The 18,753-nt window shown below is 41.8% G+C and overlaps 1 protein-coding gene across 1 annotated transcript; it reads left to right on the top strand.

Annotated features, from left to right (window-relative positions):
- Nucleotides 1–8,402: 8,402 nt before the first annotated feature.
- On the top strand, nt 8,403–17,382 carry LOC140581521 (G2/M phase-specific E3 ubiquitin-protein ligase-like). Its single transcript, XM_072704444.1, has 9 exons — nt 8,403–8,564; nt 13,992–14,080; nt 14,407–14,583; nt 14,714–14,815; nt 15,302–15,597; nt 15,692–15,873; nt 16,057–16,226; nt 16,764–16,975; nt 17,060–17,382. The coding sequence occupies exons 2-9, from the start codon at nt 14,007–14,009 to the stop codon at nt 17,296–17,298; spliced, it is 1,452 nt and encodes a 483-aa protein (XP_072560545.1). The 5' UTR covers nt 8,403–8,564; nt 13,992–14,006; the 3' UTR covers nt 17,299–17,382.
- The last annotated feature ends 1,371 nt before the right edge of the window (nt 17,383–18,753 follow it).

Raw genomic sequence — 18,753 nt, 5'->3', positions numbered from 1 at the left:
ACATTACATTCTCAAAGCACTTTACAATATCCCTGTCCAAAGCCATGTGTTCATGACCGCATGATTATTTGCTTACAAATGTATATGGGATGCATTTCTGTGTCTTGCTGTAAAGTCTCAAACACAAGATCCCTTACTCCCTTATTTTTTTCCGGTTCTTCACTGACGGCAATTCTTAAAATATACTTTTCCCTGAGACATTTTCTTGTTATGACTGCATCATTAATATCCCTATTAATTAACACTGTCTATGAACACTACGATACTGTAAACTTCCTGCCCAGGTCTCCCACTGTCACTCTGTCATCTAAGGTCTTAAGTAGCAGTGACAGAGTCCTTGGAGCAGAACACTCTGGGGAGGGGGACTGGTCATTGTTCATCACTGAATGGTGAACAGACCTGAGTGCTTGTTTTACAGATTCCTGCTTGCTCTGCCTCATTAGGGAAATCAGCTTGACTGGATACAATCAAGCCCACAGAATACAGGCCGTTGTTAATGTGCATTTAGAGGCAGCAGGCTTTGTTGAGCCTGGAGAGGCGAATCTCACATTCATGTGTCAAGCATTTAAAGTATGTACAGTGATACTTCAGTACTCAAACTCAGTAGAACTTGAATTTCTTAAAAGTCGAACCAACTACTTCGAAAAAAAATTACCTGGAACTCACTAGAACTCGAATTTCTTGAAAGTCGAACAAACCAGTTTGACCTAGAACTCGATCTGAATCTCAGAAGCTGATCCGTGAACGCCGACCAAAGATAACTTGTATGGCGGGGAAATGAGTCACGCGGCACGTCTCTCAGCTGAAACAAAGGGTAACGCTTCAGTCTCAGCCTCGCATTCGCTGTGGTAGTATCGTGCATGTTTACACCTAGCTGAATACATATACAGTGGTACCTCGGTTCTCGAACTTAATCCGTTCCAGACTCCGGATCGAATCCTAAAAAGTTCGAGTTCTGATCAATTTTTTCCCATAAGAAATAATGGAAAATCAATTAATTGGTTCCTGGCCCCCCAAAATGACACCTAAATATGTTTTTCTTTTTTTAATTTTTTAGCATTTAAACACAAAATGAATAGGAAAAAACAAGAAGAACATTTTTTTCTTAATGGCTTCCAAAACGATAAAGATCTTATCCCAACAGTACCCCTGTCCTGCCCCGATCGTCCGCTCCTTCCATGTGCCACGCCCCATCGTTAACCTCGTGTGGGATCCCCATGTGATCAGCTGTTTCTGGTTGTTGTCATAAGTCCTCTGTATTAAGTCTGCATTTCAGTTTGTTTCCCCATTCCAGTCATTGGGTGCGTTCGACTTGCTTACAGCGCTGGCTTAAAGCAATGCATTCTGATCTAACCGTAATGCATTGCGACCTCTCACCCGGCTGCACAAACTGGAACCGCCTCCGTGACGACACACCTTTGCCCTTATTGTCTGAAGAGTTTAGTTTCACGCATGACGGTTGTATCCCAGGCAGTTCCAATGCGTAATCTGCTATTTCTCCCGAATATCATGTAAAGCAGTGAGAACTGGTTTTCAGTTAATTTACCTGGTAAAATAAAGTTTTAATAAATGACATAAATGCTCTAATAGTACACGTAAGTTAGTGGGTTATATATTGTTAGTTACTGTAATGTTGCGCTGCTTTATTTGGTTAATCGTCCAGTCTGTGAAGAAGGCATTCAAGTAAGAAGTGCATTGTAGTATGACTCATTTCCTGGCGCGTACAATTTATATTAGGTCAGCGTTCACGGTTCGACTTCTGATATTCAGATCGAGTTCTAGGTCAAACTGGTTTGTTCGACTTTCAAGAAATTCGAGTTCTAGTGAGTTCGAGAACCGAGGTACCACTGTATTTAGACAGTAACAGTAATTATTAGATAAAATACATTTTAAAATAAAGATTTCTTATTAATTATTTTAATATCATTAATAATAAACCATCAATACATTTAATTACAATAACATTGTCCTGCCGAGCGGGAACCAGAGTGCGAATTACCCCTCCATAATTGGGGGGTACTACCTTCATAACACTTCTATGACCATTATGGTCTGCTACCACGTCAATACGAATAGTCGCCACCAGGATCAATGTTAAGAGTGCAAGATGCGCCAGGGGTGTTTATTGACATGTATGCAACACACGGTCATGGTCTGGACATGCGACAAAATGAGAATCAATACAGAAGATCTCATTATCCTTATCCCTATCCAAAAGAATTTGGTTTTGCTAACTCTCAGGAATTATCCTAGAAGTAGTATACTAATAAAAGTAATAAGCCTATACATTTACAAACAGCCTGGTCTGGTCCAGCAGTCTGCTGTTATTCCTGCCCTCTCAGTCCCCTCAGCTCCAACAGCCTTCAGAAATGAATATTTGTCTATTAGGCTAATATCTGCCTTGATGATACAGTAGATAATGGTAGTAGTAAAGTACAGCCTAATTTCTAACTCACCTCTTGGTCCTGTGCGCTGTCCTCATCCTGCCATCTCCCTGCTGCCTGCTCACTGTCCTCATCCTGCCATCTCCCTGCTGCCTGCTGACTGTCCTCATCCTGCCATCTCCCTGCTGCCTGCTCACTGTCCTGCACACTGTCCTCATCCTGCCATCTTCCTGCTGCCTGCTCACTGTCCTTCACACTGTCCTCATCCTGCCATCTCCCTGCTGCCTGCTCACTGTCCTCATCCTGCCATCTTCCTGCTGCCTGCTCACTGTCCTCATCCTGCCATCTCCCTGCTGCCTGCTCACTGTCCTGCACACTGTCCTCATCCTGCCATCTCCCTGCTGCCTGCTCACTGTCCTCATCCTGCCATCTCCCTGCTGCCTGCTCACTGTCCTCATCCTGCCATCTTCCTGCTGCCTGCACACTGTCCTCATCCTGCCATCTTCCTGCTGCCTGCTCACTGTCCTCATCCTGCCATCTCCCTGCTGCCTGCACACTGTCCTCATCCTGCCATCTTCCTGCTGCCTGCTCACTGTCCTCATCCTGCCATCTCCCTGCTGCCTGCTCACTGTCCTCATCCTGCCATCTTCCTGCTGCCTGCTCACTGTCCTCATCCTGCCATCTCCCTGCTGCCTGCTCACTGTCCTGCACACTGTCCTCATCCTGCCATCTTCCTGCTGCCTGCTCACTGTCCTCATCCTGCCATCTCCCTGCTGCCTGCACACTGTCCTCATCCTGCCATCTCCCTGCTGCCTGCTCACTGTCCTCATCCTGCCATCTCCCTGCTGCCTGCACACTGTCCTCATCCTGCCATCTCCCTGCTGCCTGTTCACTGTCCTCATCCTGCCATCTCCCTGCTGCCTGCTCACTGTCCTGCACACTGTCCTCATCCTGCCATCTTCCTGCTGCCTGCTCACTGTCCTCATCCTGCCATCTTCCTGCTGCCTGCTCACTGTCCTCATCCTGCCATCTCCCTGCTGCCTGCTCACTGTCCTCATCCTGCCATCTCCCTGCTGCCTGCTCACTGTCCTCATCCTGCCATCTCCCTGCTGCCTGCTCACTGTCCTCATCCTGCCATCTCCCTGCTGCCTGCTCACTGTCCTCATCCTGCCATCTCCCTGCTGCCTGCTCACTGTCCTGCACACTGTCCTCATCCTGCCATCTCCCTGCTGCCTGCTCACTGTCCTGATCCTGCCATCTCCCTGCTGCCTGCACACTGTCCTGATCCTGCCATCTCCCTGCTCCTGTGCCTCTCCTGCCTTCTGCTGACCACCACTTTCCTTCATACACATTAAGCTTGCAAAACTGAGCCTATACTTTGTGTAATGTTCTGTAGCTACTTACTCTTCTTTTACCACCAAAAAGTGTCTGATGTCTCCATCTTTCCTTTTTCTCATAGTGTGTCTGTGAATAAAATCTAATCTATATTTAACAAAACAGTATCTGGGCTATCAGATGTTAAAAAAGCAGATTGTTATACAGTGATATTAGGATTATGAGCAATAAAAATGATGTGGTAGTTATGGGTGATTTTAATCTACCGGGGATGCAGTGGGACATTGTTGCTGGCTCTTCTGAAAATGAACTTGAGATGGTGGAATTAGTACAGGATTGTTTTTTTACTCAGTATGTTAACACCCCTACCAGGGGAGATGCCATTCTTGATCTTGTTTTGTCTAATAACCAGGACAGGATTGGTAAATTAGACGTTTTAGAACCACTTGACAGTAGCGATCATAACATGGTTAAATTTGAGGTTAAGTTTAGTGCCCGAAGAGCAAAGTCCAAATCAAAAATATATAATGTTAGGAAGGCTAACTTCAATTGTATGAGATTAAAACTAGAAACTGTGAACTGGATGGAGTTAAATAACAAAACTGTTGAAGAGGCATGGGAATTTTTTAAAAGCACATTGTTGCAAGTGCAAGAGGACTTCATACCTGTTTCCAGCAAGAATAAATCTAGGAAATTGCAACCTAGGTGGTTTAATAGGGAAATAAAGTATAAAGTAAGGAGGAAAAGGGCTTTGTTCCAGAGATGGAAAATAACTGATGATGACATAATAAAGCAAGAGTATCTAAATCTACAGGCTGAATTAAAAAATGACATTAGACGAGCTAAAAGGAATGTCGAAAGGAAGATCGCATTGGAGGCTAAGGATGACGTTAAAAGTTTCTTCCAGTATTTTAACTCTAAAAGAGCTCTAAAAGCTGAAATTACTAATCTGCAGGATAGTAAGGGTCTTATAATTGAAAACGACATTGACATAGTAAATGAGTTCAATGATAGTTTTGCACGGGTATTCACTGTTGAGGACACTAGTAACTTACCAGTTCTTATTACTAATCCAGCATCGTCTATAACTAATATATATATAACTGAAGCTGATGTTTTGCAAAGCCTAGCTAAGCTCAAAATAAATAAATCACAGGGCCCTGATGGCATCTTACCTATAGTGTTAAAAGAGATGAGGGATATTATTTGCCGACCCTTAACATTACTGTTTCAAAAATCCTTATCTGAAGGTGTGGTACCTTCTGATTGGAAGCATGCCAACATAACGCCCATTTTCAAAAAAGGGGATAGAAGTAATTTGTCAAACTATAGGCCAATCAGTCTAACTTGTATAACTGGTAAAGTTATGGAGGCTATAATCAAAGAGAAAATGGTAGATTACCTGGACTCAAATAACATTTTGAGGGATAGCCAGCATGGATTTAGGAGAGGTAGATCCTGTTTAACAAATCTGTTGGAGTTTTTTGAGGAAGCTACTCAGGAAGTTGATGATAAGAAGGCCTATGATGTCATCTACTTAGATTTCCAAAAGGCTTTTGATGTTGTTCCCCACAAGAGGCTCTCACTTAAACTCAAAGCGACAGGTATTTTAGGAACTGTAGCGACCTGGATTGATAACTGGTTAACGGATAGGAAGCAGCGAGTAGTTATAAGAGGCTCAATGTCACAGTGGGCCTGCGTTCATAGTGGGGTACCGCAGGGTTCAATTTTAGGACCACTTTTGTTCCTAATTTACATAAATGATATACACTCACCTAAAGGATTATTAGGAACACCATACTAATACGGTGTTTGACCCCCTTTCGCTTTCAGAACTGCCTTAATTCTACGTGGCATTGATTCAACAAGGTGCTGAAAGCATTCTTTAGAAATGTTGGCCCATATTGGTAGGATAGCATCTTGCGGTTGATGGAGATTTGTGGGATGCACATCCAGGGCACGAAGCTCCCGTTCCACCACATCCCAAAGATGCTCTATTGAGTTGAGATCTGGTGACTGTGGGGGCCATTGTAGTACAGTGAACTCATTGTCATGTTCAAGAAACCAATTTGAAATGATTCGAGCTTTGTGACATGGTGCATTATCCTGCTGGAAGTAGCCATCAGAGGATGGGTACATGGTGGTCATAAAGGGATGGACAAGGTCAGAAACAATGCTCAGGTAGGTGATGCCCAATTGGCACTAAGGGGCCTAAAGTGTGCCAAGAAAACATCCCCCACACCATTACACCACCACCACCAGCCTGCACAGTGGTAACAAAGCATGATGGATCCATGTTCTCATTCTGTTTTTTAATGCCAAATTCTGAATCTACCATTTGAATGTTTCAACAGAAATCGAGACTCATCAGACCAGGCAACATTTTTCCAGTCTTCAACTGTCCAATTTTGGTGAGCTCGTGCAAATTGTAGCCTCTTTTTCCTATTTGTAGTGGAGATGAGTGGTACCCGGTGGGGTCTTCTGCTGTTGTAGCCCATCCGCCTCAAGGTTGTGCGTGTTGTGGCTTCACAAATGCTTTGTTGCATACCTCGGTTGTAACGAGTGGTTATTTCAGTCAAAGTTGCTCTTCTATCAGCTTGAATCAGTCGGCCCATTCTCCTCTGACCTCTAGCATCAACAAGGCATTTTCGCCCACAGGACTGCCGCATACTGGATGTTTTTCCCTTTGCACACCATTCTTTGTAAACCCTAGAAATGGTTGTGCATGAAAATCCCAGTAATGAGCAGATTGTGAAATACTCAGACCGGCCCGTCTGGCACCAACAACCATGCCACGCTCAAAATTGCTTAAATCACCTTTCTTTCCCATTCTGACATTCAGTTTTGAGTTCAGGAGATTGTCTTGACCAGGACCACACCCCTAAATGCATTGAAGCAACTGCCATGTGATTGGTTGATTAGATAATTGCATTAATGAGAAATTGAACAGGTGTTCCTAATAATCCTTTAGGTGAGTGTAGACACCAATATATACAGTAAACTGGTGAAATTTGCAGATGACACCAAGGTGGGTGGTGTAGCAGATACTGAACTAGCGGCTCAGCAGCTACAGCGGGATCTTAATTTAATTAGTGACTGGGCTGACACCTGGCAGATGAAATTTAACATAGACAAATGTAAGGTACTCCATGTAGGGATCAGAAATATAAAGTACAGGTATTTTATGGGACCTACTGAAATAAAGGTAGCTGATTATGAGAAAGACCTTGTTGTGTATGTTGATGCTTCCATGTCTCATTCTCGCCAGTGCGGGGAAGCAATAAAAAAGGCCAATAGGATGTTGGGGTATATCTCCAGGTGTGTGGAGTTTAAGTCAAGGGAGGTAATGCTAAGATTATACAATTCCTTGGTGAGACCTCACCTAGAATATTGTGTACAGGTTTGGTCACCATATCTTAAAAAGGACATAGCGGCCTTAGAAAAGGTGCAGCGTAGGGCCACAAGAATGATTCCTGGTCTTAGAGGAATGTCATACGAGGAAAGGTTATTTGAGCTAAATCTGGTCAGCCTTCTTATGCGTTAACATTAGCCTAATAACAAACCACACAGGCTAAGTTGCGAATTAATTTCAGAAAGACACAATTTATTCATGATAAAATGAGAATGAAAACATAGGGAGTTCATCTCCTTGGAAAATGAGCATGATCGATTTAACCTCACCAAATAAGCCTGGTTTATATAGAGAACTTAGCTTATCTTGCTAGTTAACGCAACTAAAGTTGACTGTACCGGTGTTCTGTCGAGTTGAGCTACACTGTCGAGGTAAGCTATGGTTAGGGCTATCGATTAGCACTACGGTAGCTTACCTCGACAAAGTAGCTCAACTAGACAGAACACCGGCCTCAGAAGGACAATGGTAAGTAATTCAGCTTATAAAGACGTCAGCTTGCATTAGTAAATGAATCACTTAAACGAATAAATGAAGGTTGTAAAATAACATATTTTCAACAGGCTAGACTTCTGCTGGCTACTTACATTTACCAACGCACGACAAACAGTACCATGACAGACAAACACAATGAACAGGTCACTCAATGAGAATGAATGACGCAACCGACTGGCTGCTTCTAGCGCCGAGGTGGTTAAAATGGTACGGTCCACATTAGGGGTGGACTAATGACAGAGGACTAATGACAACAACCAGAATCAGCTGATCACACGGGGATTCCACACGGGGTTATCGAGGGGGCGTGGCACACGGAAGGAGCGGACGATCGATTCTGACATTCACCAATGTTTTCTTATCTGAATTTGTTCTTAGCTAAGAACAGAATCTATGCACACTAAAGACCATTCGTACGCACATTTGTTGAATGATAGTTTGTTCAAAATAATCGGTTATAGCAGTTTTGTTCATTCTACAGTTCATAAAATGATAGTATTTGAATAATTTATAAAAGTAAAATATAAAAAATAATTTTAAAGTGTAAAAATTATTTTCATGGTAGTAACGGCGATCATGTGGATTATAAATAGGTCTGTTCCTGCGCATTGACCTTGCTATCAAAATATCCACTGGTTACGCTACTATACTGCAGCTTTATCCGGACATCACTTTCTGCCCTCGCCGGAAATACATTCACCGTGGGTCCCGCCGGGGTTTCCTGACCAACACCTCGAAAACAATAAACTCCATCTGGTCCAGCTCCCGTCGTCCTCCATGTAATTCCAGCAGGACTGTTGACCACAGTGTGCTAGCAAGCCTAGCTCGGTCGACTAGCACTACTACTACCCTACGTGAAACTTCAACTGTCAACTTCGGTCTGTTAAACATCCGCTCACTTAAGAGCAAGGGACATCTCATCCAGGATCTCTTGATCGACCGTAAGTTTGACTTTTTCTGTCTAACTGAGACATGGCAACTGCCTGATGACTTTTCTCAGCTTAATGAATCTACTCCTCCGGGGTTTGTTTACATCTCTGAACCCCGTGGTTCTGGCCGGGGAGGAGGTCTCGCGATAATTTACCGTGAGAAATGGAGAGTTTTGCCGGTGTCTGTTCAGGCATTCGGGTCCTTTGAATCCACTGTATGTCAACTGTCTGTACCTACTCCTACCATCATTGCAACTGTTTACTGTCCCCCTAAATCAAATACTGAGTTTTTAAATGACTTTGCTACTTTTCTAATGCACTTATCTACGTTATCGTTAAATATAATATTGTTGGGAGATTTTAATATACACATGGATAATAATAATAATCCCTTTACAAGAGACATTACATCTTGTCTCGAGAGTTTTGGACTTCAGCAGCACACTGATGTTCCGACTCATTCTAAAGGGCATATTTTGGACTTAATTTGCTGCTCTGGTGTTATCCCCTGTGATTGTACAGCAGTTGAACTCCCCATAACTGATCATTTCCTCATCTCATTTAAAGTTGAACTCACATTTTCTGTTCAGAAGTTCCCTCATTTCATTTCCTTTCGCAATATTAAGAATATTAATCTGGATTTACTTATTTCTAGCATTAACTCCCTTATGGACATTCCTAGCATATCCACCCCAGAAGAGTTAGTTTCCTATTATAACTGTGGGCTTCGTGACATTCTTAACTCTGTTGCCCCATTAAAAAACAGATGTGTCTCTTTTTGTTTTTCTGCTCCCTGGTTTACATCTGAACTTCGGCTTTTAAAAACCAAAGGTCGCCAACTAGAGAAACTTTACAGAAAAACTGGACTCACTGTTCACAAAGAGATGTTCAAAGACCACATATCATACTACAGGGATTATATTGCTCAAACCAAATCCAACTATTATTCCCATATAATTTCATCCAATAAGTATAATACTAAGGCATTGTTTTCAATACTCAACAATATTACCCGACCCCCAGATTTTCTACCATCCCATCTTTATCCTACAAATCTTTGCAATTCCCTTATGTCCTTCTTTAATGAAAAAATATAGAGGATCCATCAGGACCTTGGATCAACCTCCACTAGTAGCTCATTTGAACTCCACTCCCCTACTCTGACATTTTCATCCTTTCAGCTTCCCACCCTTTCATAAATTTCAGATATTATCTGTAAGTACAAGTCATCCACCTGTCAGTTAGACCCTCTACCCACAGATCTAGTTAAAGCCTGCCTCCCTTCTCTGATTCCCCTCATTTCTGCTATCATTTACTCTTCTCTCACCACTGGAACTGTTCCTCCATCCTTCAAAACAGCTGTTATAACTCCAATACTGAAACGACCTGGTGCTGATCCTACTGACTTCAATAACTTCCGTCCAATTTCTAACTTACCTTTTATCTCTAAAATTCTTGAAAAAACAGTAGCTATTCAGCTTCATTCCCACTTATCTTACAATAATTTGTATGAACAGTTCCAGTCTGGTTTTCACCCTCTTCATAGCACAGAAACTGCACTTATAAAAATCACTAACAACCTACTTATGGCAACTGACTCTGGTTTACTAACTATTCTCATTCTTCTTGACCTGAGTGCGGCCTCAAAATCAAATTCTATCTCTCTGGCCGTACTCAGTTCATTCAGCTCAAATCTTTCACATCTCAGCCATCCACTGTCACTTCAGGTGTGCCCCAGGGCTCTGTTCTGGGGCCCCTCCTCTTTATTATCTACTGTACCTCCTTCCCCTTGGCAATATCTTTCGCAAGGACAATATCAGCTTTCACTGTTATGCAGATGACACCCTACTAAAGTAGCAAACCCAACTCTTCCACTTTATCTTCCTCCCTCACTGATTGTTTTGCAGAAATTAAGTCCTGGTTCTCTTTAAACTTTCTCAAACTAAATAATGACAAAACTGAGGTTCTTCTAGTTAAAGAAATCAGCACTATCCAACACTGACAGTCTTTCTCTAGTTATTGATAACTCGTCTGTTTTCCCCTCACCACAGGTTAAGAGCCCGGGTGTCATCCTCGACAGTACCTTATCCTTCCAGTCTCACATCAATAACATCACCCGGTCTTCATATTTCCACCTACGTAATAATAATCGCCTACGTCCTTCCCTTACCCCACGTTCCACTGCTGTTCTTGTTAACAGTCTTGTTACCACTCGCTTGGATTATTGCAATTCTCTCCTCTTTGGTCTCTCTAAGAAATCTCTTCATAAGCTACAATTGGTACAAAATTTAGCTGCCCGTATTATCACCCGAACCCCCTCCATCCATCACATCACTCCCATTTTACAGGAGCTTCACTGGCTGCCAGTTAAGTTCCGTATTGACTTTAACATCTTGCTGTTAACATTTAAGGCCATCCACAACCTTGCCCCTCCGTATCTGTCCGACCTCGTACAAGTTCCCACTCCCTCTCGCACCCTCAGATCCTCGTCCTCCATCCATTTCTATGGGGGGTCGTTGGGGTCTTTATTAAGGTGCACATTGTGCTTGAAGACATGCTTGCATTACACGAGCATGCAGAATGAAGTGGCTCTTGGTGATTATTAACATGCGACACGAATCTACTTTTCCTTAAGTTTAAAAAGTGCATTCGGAACGAAGTCACGCATACTCTACATTAAATCTCGCTTGCTGAAGATGCTCTTGCAGCATGAAGCCGAAAAAACGTCATCAGTGTGCTACGTAGGTAAAAAAAAAAACGCCGCGATGGAGGAGGGAGCGAACGCACGGTAAAATTGCTAGTCGTGACTCCTTTTCTTCCCAACGATTATGTGCAAAATAATGCATAGGCTACCCCATAATCAATGAAATAATACGTACTTATTTAGTTTATTTTAAAAACAACAAGTTTTAGGTACGTCGCACATTTGGCTACGAACCCCATTTACAAAAAGGCGGGAGACATTCTAAAAATTTAATAAAAACTAAAATGTTGTGCAGAAAAACATAGTTTTTAATTAGTAATGAACCACGACCCATGTTTGCAAGGCACCCCTTGCTTCATGATACATAACACGGTATTAAACATCACTACTCATGTAAATAATTAGTATATCTTGCATTACGTTAGATACAGTACTGATACAGTAGATAGACATTGGTGGGGATACATCACACCGTCCAGACGTAATTCTACATCCTTGATCTTTACTTGCAGAGACTGCCTTTGGTGGATGATCCTTTTATACCCACCCTTGTTATCAAGTGTGCTAATTGAGGACCCTTCCAGAATGTTACTTGAAGGTTCCTCAATTAGAAGGTTAACTGATAACAGGTGTGGGTATTGAGATTGGGTAAAAAGGAGCATCTGCCAAAGGCTCAGTCTCTGAACCCCAGTCCTACCATTAACACTTTACTGTTCTTTTCCACTGAAGGTGAAAGATTTACATTATATGAAGAGAAACAAAGTAATCCACACATTTCTTTTGGTTCATCAATTTATTGCAGTATGGTATGGATGCACATTTTTGCAGTTCTTCCTAGTTTTCTTATCTGTATTATTTTTTCCCCCTAGTAATGATAGTAATGCTGCAAATATTGAAGCAGCCAGATTCCTGCAACAGGCTGCAAGGTTACTGAGGGGGGAGTCTGCCTCTAGCCAGCCAAATTATTCTGCTCAACCTGAGAGACATGAGCGTACCTTAAATCACACTCAACCAGAAGACGCTATTCAGAGAAACTTGGTGAGGCTCTTTCAGCCATATGACCGTGCAAGGGGGCAACTTTTTTCATCTCAAAAACCCAGGAAGAGGCCAAGTATGGCAGAGACATGGACCCACACCTTCTTTTGCCTTGCGGACAAAGATGAAGATCATGTACCTCCACCAGAACTCAGCTTGGCTCTACAAACCATTGGTCTGGGACGGAAAAGAATAACTTTTCCAGATAAAAATGGAACACATGAAGATCTCTATGAGACTTTGCATTCTTTTTATCCACCGCTTAAGGATGCAGGAGGATTCCAAATTTTGAGGGGTTTCAGGAGCAAAGCCCTGCAGTCCATACCCATACCCACCAGTGGGTATAGTATTAAGTTCCTTCGGACAGAAAGTGGACTGAACCAGGCTGTGACCTATGTCAGGCCACTACAGACTAGTATACCAATGCTAGAGTTACAGGATTCCGATAAGGTTAGTTTTCAATAACTTATCTGTAATATTAATCTCATGTCTGTCTCTGTCTCCGCTGAGCATCAACGGCTCCTCTGTGGAGATCGTCGAAAGCACCAAATTCCTGGGTGTCCACCTGCAGAAGGACCTCAGCTGGTCCCTCAACACCAGCTCCCTACACAAGAAAGCCCAACAGCGTCTCTTCTTTCTGAGAAGACTGAGGAAGGCCCAGCTTCCACCACCGATCCTGACCACCTTCTATAGAGGAACTATTGATAGCATCCTGAGCGGCAGCGTCACGGTCTGGTTTGGGAATTGTGCCATATCGGACCGCAAGACCCTACAGCGGATAGTGAGGACAGCAGAGAAGATCATCGGGGTCTCTGTCCCCTCTATTGGAGACATCTACACCACACGCTGCATCCGCAAAGCCACCAGCATTGTGGCTGATCGGACACACCCCTCTCACACACACTTCACACTCCTGCCATCTGGAAAAAGGTACCGAAGCATTCGGGCACACATCCAGACTGTGTAACAGTTTTTTTCCACAAGCCATCCGTCTTCTCAACAAAAAGAGACTGGACTGATAAATGCACACACACACACACACACACAAACATTATCACTCAGCTCACCTCATCTACCTCAAAACATTGAGACTGGACTGACTAATCAACACAAGCGCAAACACACTGACCTACACTACCAAACTATCGTACACACCAACCTGTAAATGCTCTTTAGCACAATATTCAATACTGGATTACTTTTTGCACTAATTCCTAAATTCTTGCTGCTATGTTAAGGAACGTCTACTGTTTCTCCACTACCTCAACTCATCACCTCAACACCATATTATTATGTTATGTGATGTCGTGTTTATCGCACTTTTGTTGTTGCTCTTGTTTGCACATTCGAACGTGCACTTTATTCTATGTTGTAAAATTATGTTGTCAATCTGTCTTGTCTCTGCTAGCCAGCTAACTAGGCCTCTTAGTTAGCTAGTTTTAGTTTTTCTGTTAATTTATGTTGTAAATCTATGTTGCATGTAGCACCTTGGTCCTGGAGGAACGTTGTTTCGTTTCACTGTGTACTACCTGTATATGGTTGAAGTGACAATAAAGCCTACTTGACTTGACTTGACTGTGTGTAATAGGAAAATTTATTGTGATTGATGTCTTTACATTTGATCCACAAATAGAAGCAGCACTTTCAATATCACACTTGTACTCAGTTTTACAAATATGACAAATGTTAATCTATTTCAGGTAGAAGCAGTGGCTATGGAAAAGTGCAAATCATGTGAGACTGAAATCCCGTTACAGGACCTGGCACGACATATTCAATGCTGCACAAGGTAAAATGCCAAATACAGAATAATTGGAGGACCTTAAAGGCTAGTTTTGCTAGAAGCCTCCTTAGGTCATCACTAACATGAGCATCTTCTTTAACCATTTTTGGTATACATTTTAAATAATCTATCTAGCTTACACATTCTTGGTGTGATATCCTTTGTAACTCATTCTGAAAATGTGTAATATGTAATGTAAATGTATAGTTTTTTTTATTCTGGATTCAATGTATTTGCTGTTTCTGCAGTGTTCTCGTTATTTTTGTAAGTTATATTTGTGTGTGCAAGTCTGTGTCGCAGTAATTATCTAACCATGTCCTAAATTTCCAAAGGACACAGCCTGTGAGCAGTTTCACCTTGGAAGTCCTCTCTTCACCAGCAGAGGACGTGATAGTTTTAGAAACTGTGAATGAACCAGTGGCAGGTCCCAGTGGGTACTCGTCTCAGTCACTAATCCCAGCATCCACATCCACTGTGGTCCTCGGTGAACCAGCTGTGCCTACGTACAGGTATGATCCTAAAACATTATGACAACTGTCAAAAATTCCTTTTTGAAATTAAACATTAGTAATGGATTGCAATATTGTTAATGATGTGTAAATGTACTTGAATAATAACTGGAAAAATGTTTATTGGCAGGGACTATGTTGATCTAATTTGCCCTGATGTTTGGAGTGACTCAGACAATGAAGACCTTAACAGAGCAATAGAAGAGTCCTTGAAGGACCATCCCTGCACAAAGTGAGAGCAGTATTCCTCATAGTCCTAATAATCAGATTTTTAATATTTGTGTTCACAAAAGGTGAATAGTTAATGTCATGGAATTACTATTTAAATTACAGTGAATGTAAAGTAGTGCACTGTAATGTTTTTGCAAGGTTTTGTTTTCTTATTCTTTGCGCTTTTTTCTTTGCAATTAATGTTGCTCATTCTGCTATGTTTATGTCCCATTTTCAAATTAACGAATTATTTTAAAACGATCAACATTTCTACCTTAGACTTAGGACAGACTTTTAAGACATCACAGAAAGGTAACCAACGTGGCACATGCCTGCCTCTATGTGTAGGCTTTACTGTACACCCATCAATTTTTCTTTTGTTCCATTCATCCATACTTTTCTTTCCTTCCTTTCTTGTCCTCCCTTCCTCTGCCACACTCAAAAACACACAACCACACGTGATACACACTCATGCCATTACTAAACCCTGAAATTTTTCTTTTTTTAGTTTACAAGACATTCTGCTTTCACTGAGAAAAGACATTAACACAGATGAAGTTCTTCGATTTAACATAAACCGCAAAAATGTCTGGAATGGAACCATACGTGGAATGAGGCGGCCAAATTTCTCTGTGAAGAAACGGATAGACATAAAATTCACAGATGATGATGGAAATTCAGAAGGAGCAGTGGATATGGGAGGGCCAATGCGAGAGTTTTTCAGACTTGTTCTACAGCACATAAAACTTGGTCCAATGTTCACTGGCCCAGAAAATGAGCGAGTCTTGTGTTGTCATGCGCCATGTAAGTATTATGGACACTGGACACATCTTTTGTGTTAACTTTTGTCCAGGTGATTTGTCAATAATCTGTTCTGTGTTCTCTGTTTCAATGCTAGCACTCCGAGACAACAGCTACTTTTATGCAGGACAGCTAATAGCCATGAGTATACTGCATGGAGGACCCTCCCCAAATTCCTTTTCTCCAGTATTATACCAAGCTGTAGTGGCGGGAGCAGATGGCGTGCAGGCTGACATTGGGGACATACATGACCCTGAAACCGAAAGCTATCTGTTAGAGGTAAAAGGCGACACAGTGAAAAATGTGAACCATTTTCATATTGCTTGATATGTGGTAGTCTTTTTTACATAATTTATTAGTCAGTATAAATAAATATGAATGCTTGTTTTATTCCTTGCTCAAAAATATTACATTAAACAGTTGTATTATAACATGTCATGGTCTTTGTTATGTAACATGCAGATTTTAGGAGCACAATGTAAGGAAGACATAGATCGTTCTGTGGAGAAATGTGCAAACCTGCTGTCATTAGCGGGATGCCTCAGGACCATTACACTTGTCAACAAAAATGAGGTTGTGCAAGATATCATCAATTGGATTGTTCTTCAACGGACAAGAGCACAGTTTGAAAGGCAAGTATATAACTGCTGTACGACAATAGTTCAACAATGAAGCAAGGATTAAAACTCAAAAATGCGGTGTGACTGAAAATTTTGGTTGGGGGGGCAGTGTGTAAAAAAATACTATTTGTTTTAGCTTTATGTAGTACACTTTATCTATCTGGATACATAAATTATTTGATAATGACTAATTCATTTTTGTGTATCTTTTTTCCTATTGATTACCCTCTCGCATTATGAAATGGAAAAAATTAAGAATTAATTTTCAGTCAATTTGGACTCCTTTTGGTGTATAAATGAGCTGCTTTTAGCCTTTCAGGGAGAGAACTACATTTCCTACAATCCCCTGCATGCATACAGATATCATCCTCCCCCCCGCCCTTTTTTTCCCACTTCTCATCAGATCTGCATTTATGTCAAATATGCCTTTGAGTCTGATTAGCAGAAATCTCACAGCTAGAGTCCAATGGAGGGAAATCCATCGTAGCAACGGAGAACTTCCCTGATGTGCTATGCAAAGTAGGTATTTAATGTATTTTTGTGTATTAGGTTTCAAGAAGGACTTCGCTCTGGGGGTCTTCTCGATGCAGTGCAGAGTCATCCAACTACCTACAAGCAAGTATTCCTCAAGTGTCACAAACTCACTGCTGAAACTCTTGAGCAACTTTTCAAAGAGGAACGTTCTGAGTATGGGAGCAACAAATATGATCAAGAAAGTGAAGCAGTGTGTCACTGGAGAGATTACCTACTAGAAACGGAGAGTAAGCAATTCATTCTTACTGACCTCTTGATAGTTCAAGTGTTCACTAGATATTCACATACGATCATACTTTTTTCTTTTGTAGTGGGAATCACTGATGTCACACTGGAAGAGATACTTGTTTTTGCAACAGGAAGTGACTCTGTCCCTGCTCTTGGCTTTGACCCTCAGCCTACAGTACAGTTCCTTTATGATTCATCCAGGTATCCCCAGGCCAACACTTGTGCTAATATCCTAAAAATACCATGCAAGGCCTCATACGATGATTTCAAGTGTGACATGGACTTTGGAATAAAAAATTCGCCAGGGTTTGGAGTAGCATAAATTGCTGTTTTTTCTGTAATGCTAATACTTCATTCCAGTTTGTGGGACACTAACATTCTGCAGTGTTCAATTTTATTGACAGCATTATATGTCAACAGTTCACTGAAATGACCTCTTGTGGCAATGTCATTTTTTACAAATAAATGTCATTTTGAACAGTGAGTGTTTCCTTCTGGTATAAACTGCACAGAAAAACAGGAGATTGTCAGGTAAAATAGTTAAGAATGGCGATGACTGGCAAACTGAAGAGCGTCCAAATATATGTCCAGTCCAAAACATGTGCTTGACTGTAGAGGGTCAGTGTGCTGTCTTAAGGTTTGTTTAAATGTGTGGAGATAAGGCAAAGGAGGCTCCGGAACCTCTACAGCACGATCCAGGTCATGGTGGGGAACAGGTCCGTCCCAGTCTATTCCGTAATCTGTGAAGCCAGACTTGAGATAAAAAAAAAACATTAAAAATAATTCAATTGTTGAGCCAACTAGGGAATAGTAACATCAATTGATCTAATTACCAGTCCATGGCCTGTCCTCAGATAATAATCAATTATAGGTGTTCATACCATTTTAAAGTATCTTTTAAAAATGTTACACAAATACTGTCTGTTTATGGGGAAGAATTCATTCAAAGTCTCTTACCATATTTGAATGCCGTGGTTCAGATGAAATGTGGTCTTCACTGTAGTTTTGCAGTTGTCCTTGGATCCACAATTGGTTAGGTGTCCTCATTTGCTGTGTTGAGAGAGGATGACTGTTCCAGCCCCTGGTGAACATCTCAAGATGCTGGTTGTCACGATCGGGCTCCGGTGATCCAGGAAGCAGGGAAACGGAGCCAGGAAGTTGGGTACAAACGGGGTTTTAATGCTCGAGAGACAGACAGGTAGGGACATCTACGGACACTACAATGACGGATCTGGGGAAACTAACTGAGACACGGACTAAATACAAAAGACTAGCCAGACATAACAGGACACAGGTGATCACAACCAGGGATGAACACGAGGTAACGAGGTGGGCGTGGCACACATTAGGATCAGACGGAGCGGGGCGTGACAATGGTTGAGTCGTGGAATCATGACATAGTGTAAACAAATGAGGTGGAATTCATCATCAGGGTCCAGTGCACCCACTTCTTGCAGGTACTGAAATGCTGCATAGTAATTGCAGGTAATTGTGCACCACATGTCTCGCCAGAGCCGCTCTATCCGCTGATTATGCACACCGCGTCCTGCAATGTGACTCCCTCTGTCTGTAAGAACACAGAAGAAAAAGATCAGTTGTACTGAAAACTGTTCTTCTAGCAAATATTTAAGGGTTGCAAGAATATATGTTCCCTTAAAGGAATTGAGCAATTACAAACAAATACAGATTTTAAAGAGTACAGGGATAATAAATGTCTGTCAATAATTCTCCATATTTGGTCCTTTCCAATATGCCACACATTTACAACTAAATCTGT

The sequence above is a fragment of the Paramormyrops kingsleyae genome, chromosome 21 (genome assembly GCF_048594095.1).
Source record: "Paramormyrops kingsleyae isolate MSU_618 chromosome 21, PKINGS_0.4, whole genome shotgun sequence".
In the NCBI taxonomy this organism is placed as follows: Eukaryota; Metazoa; Chordata; class Actinopteri; order Osteoglossiformes; family Mormyridae; genus Paramormyrops; species Paramormyrops kingsleyae.
The sequence above is the reverse complement of the archived record's forward strand: the minus strand, read 5'-3'. Positions and strand labels throughout refer to the sequence as shown.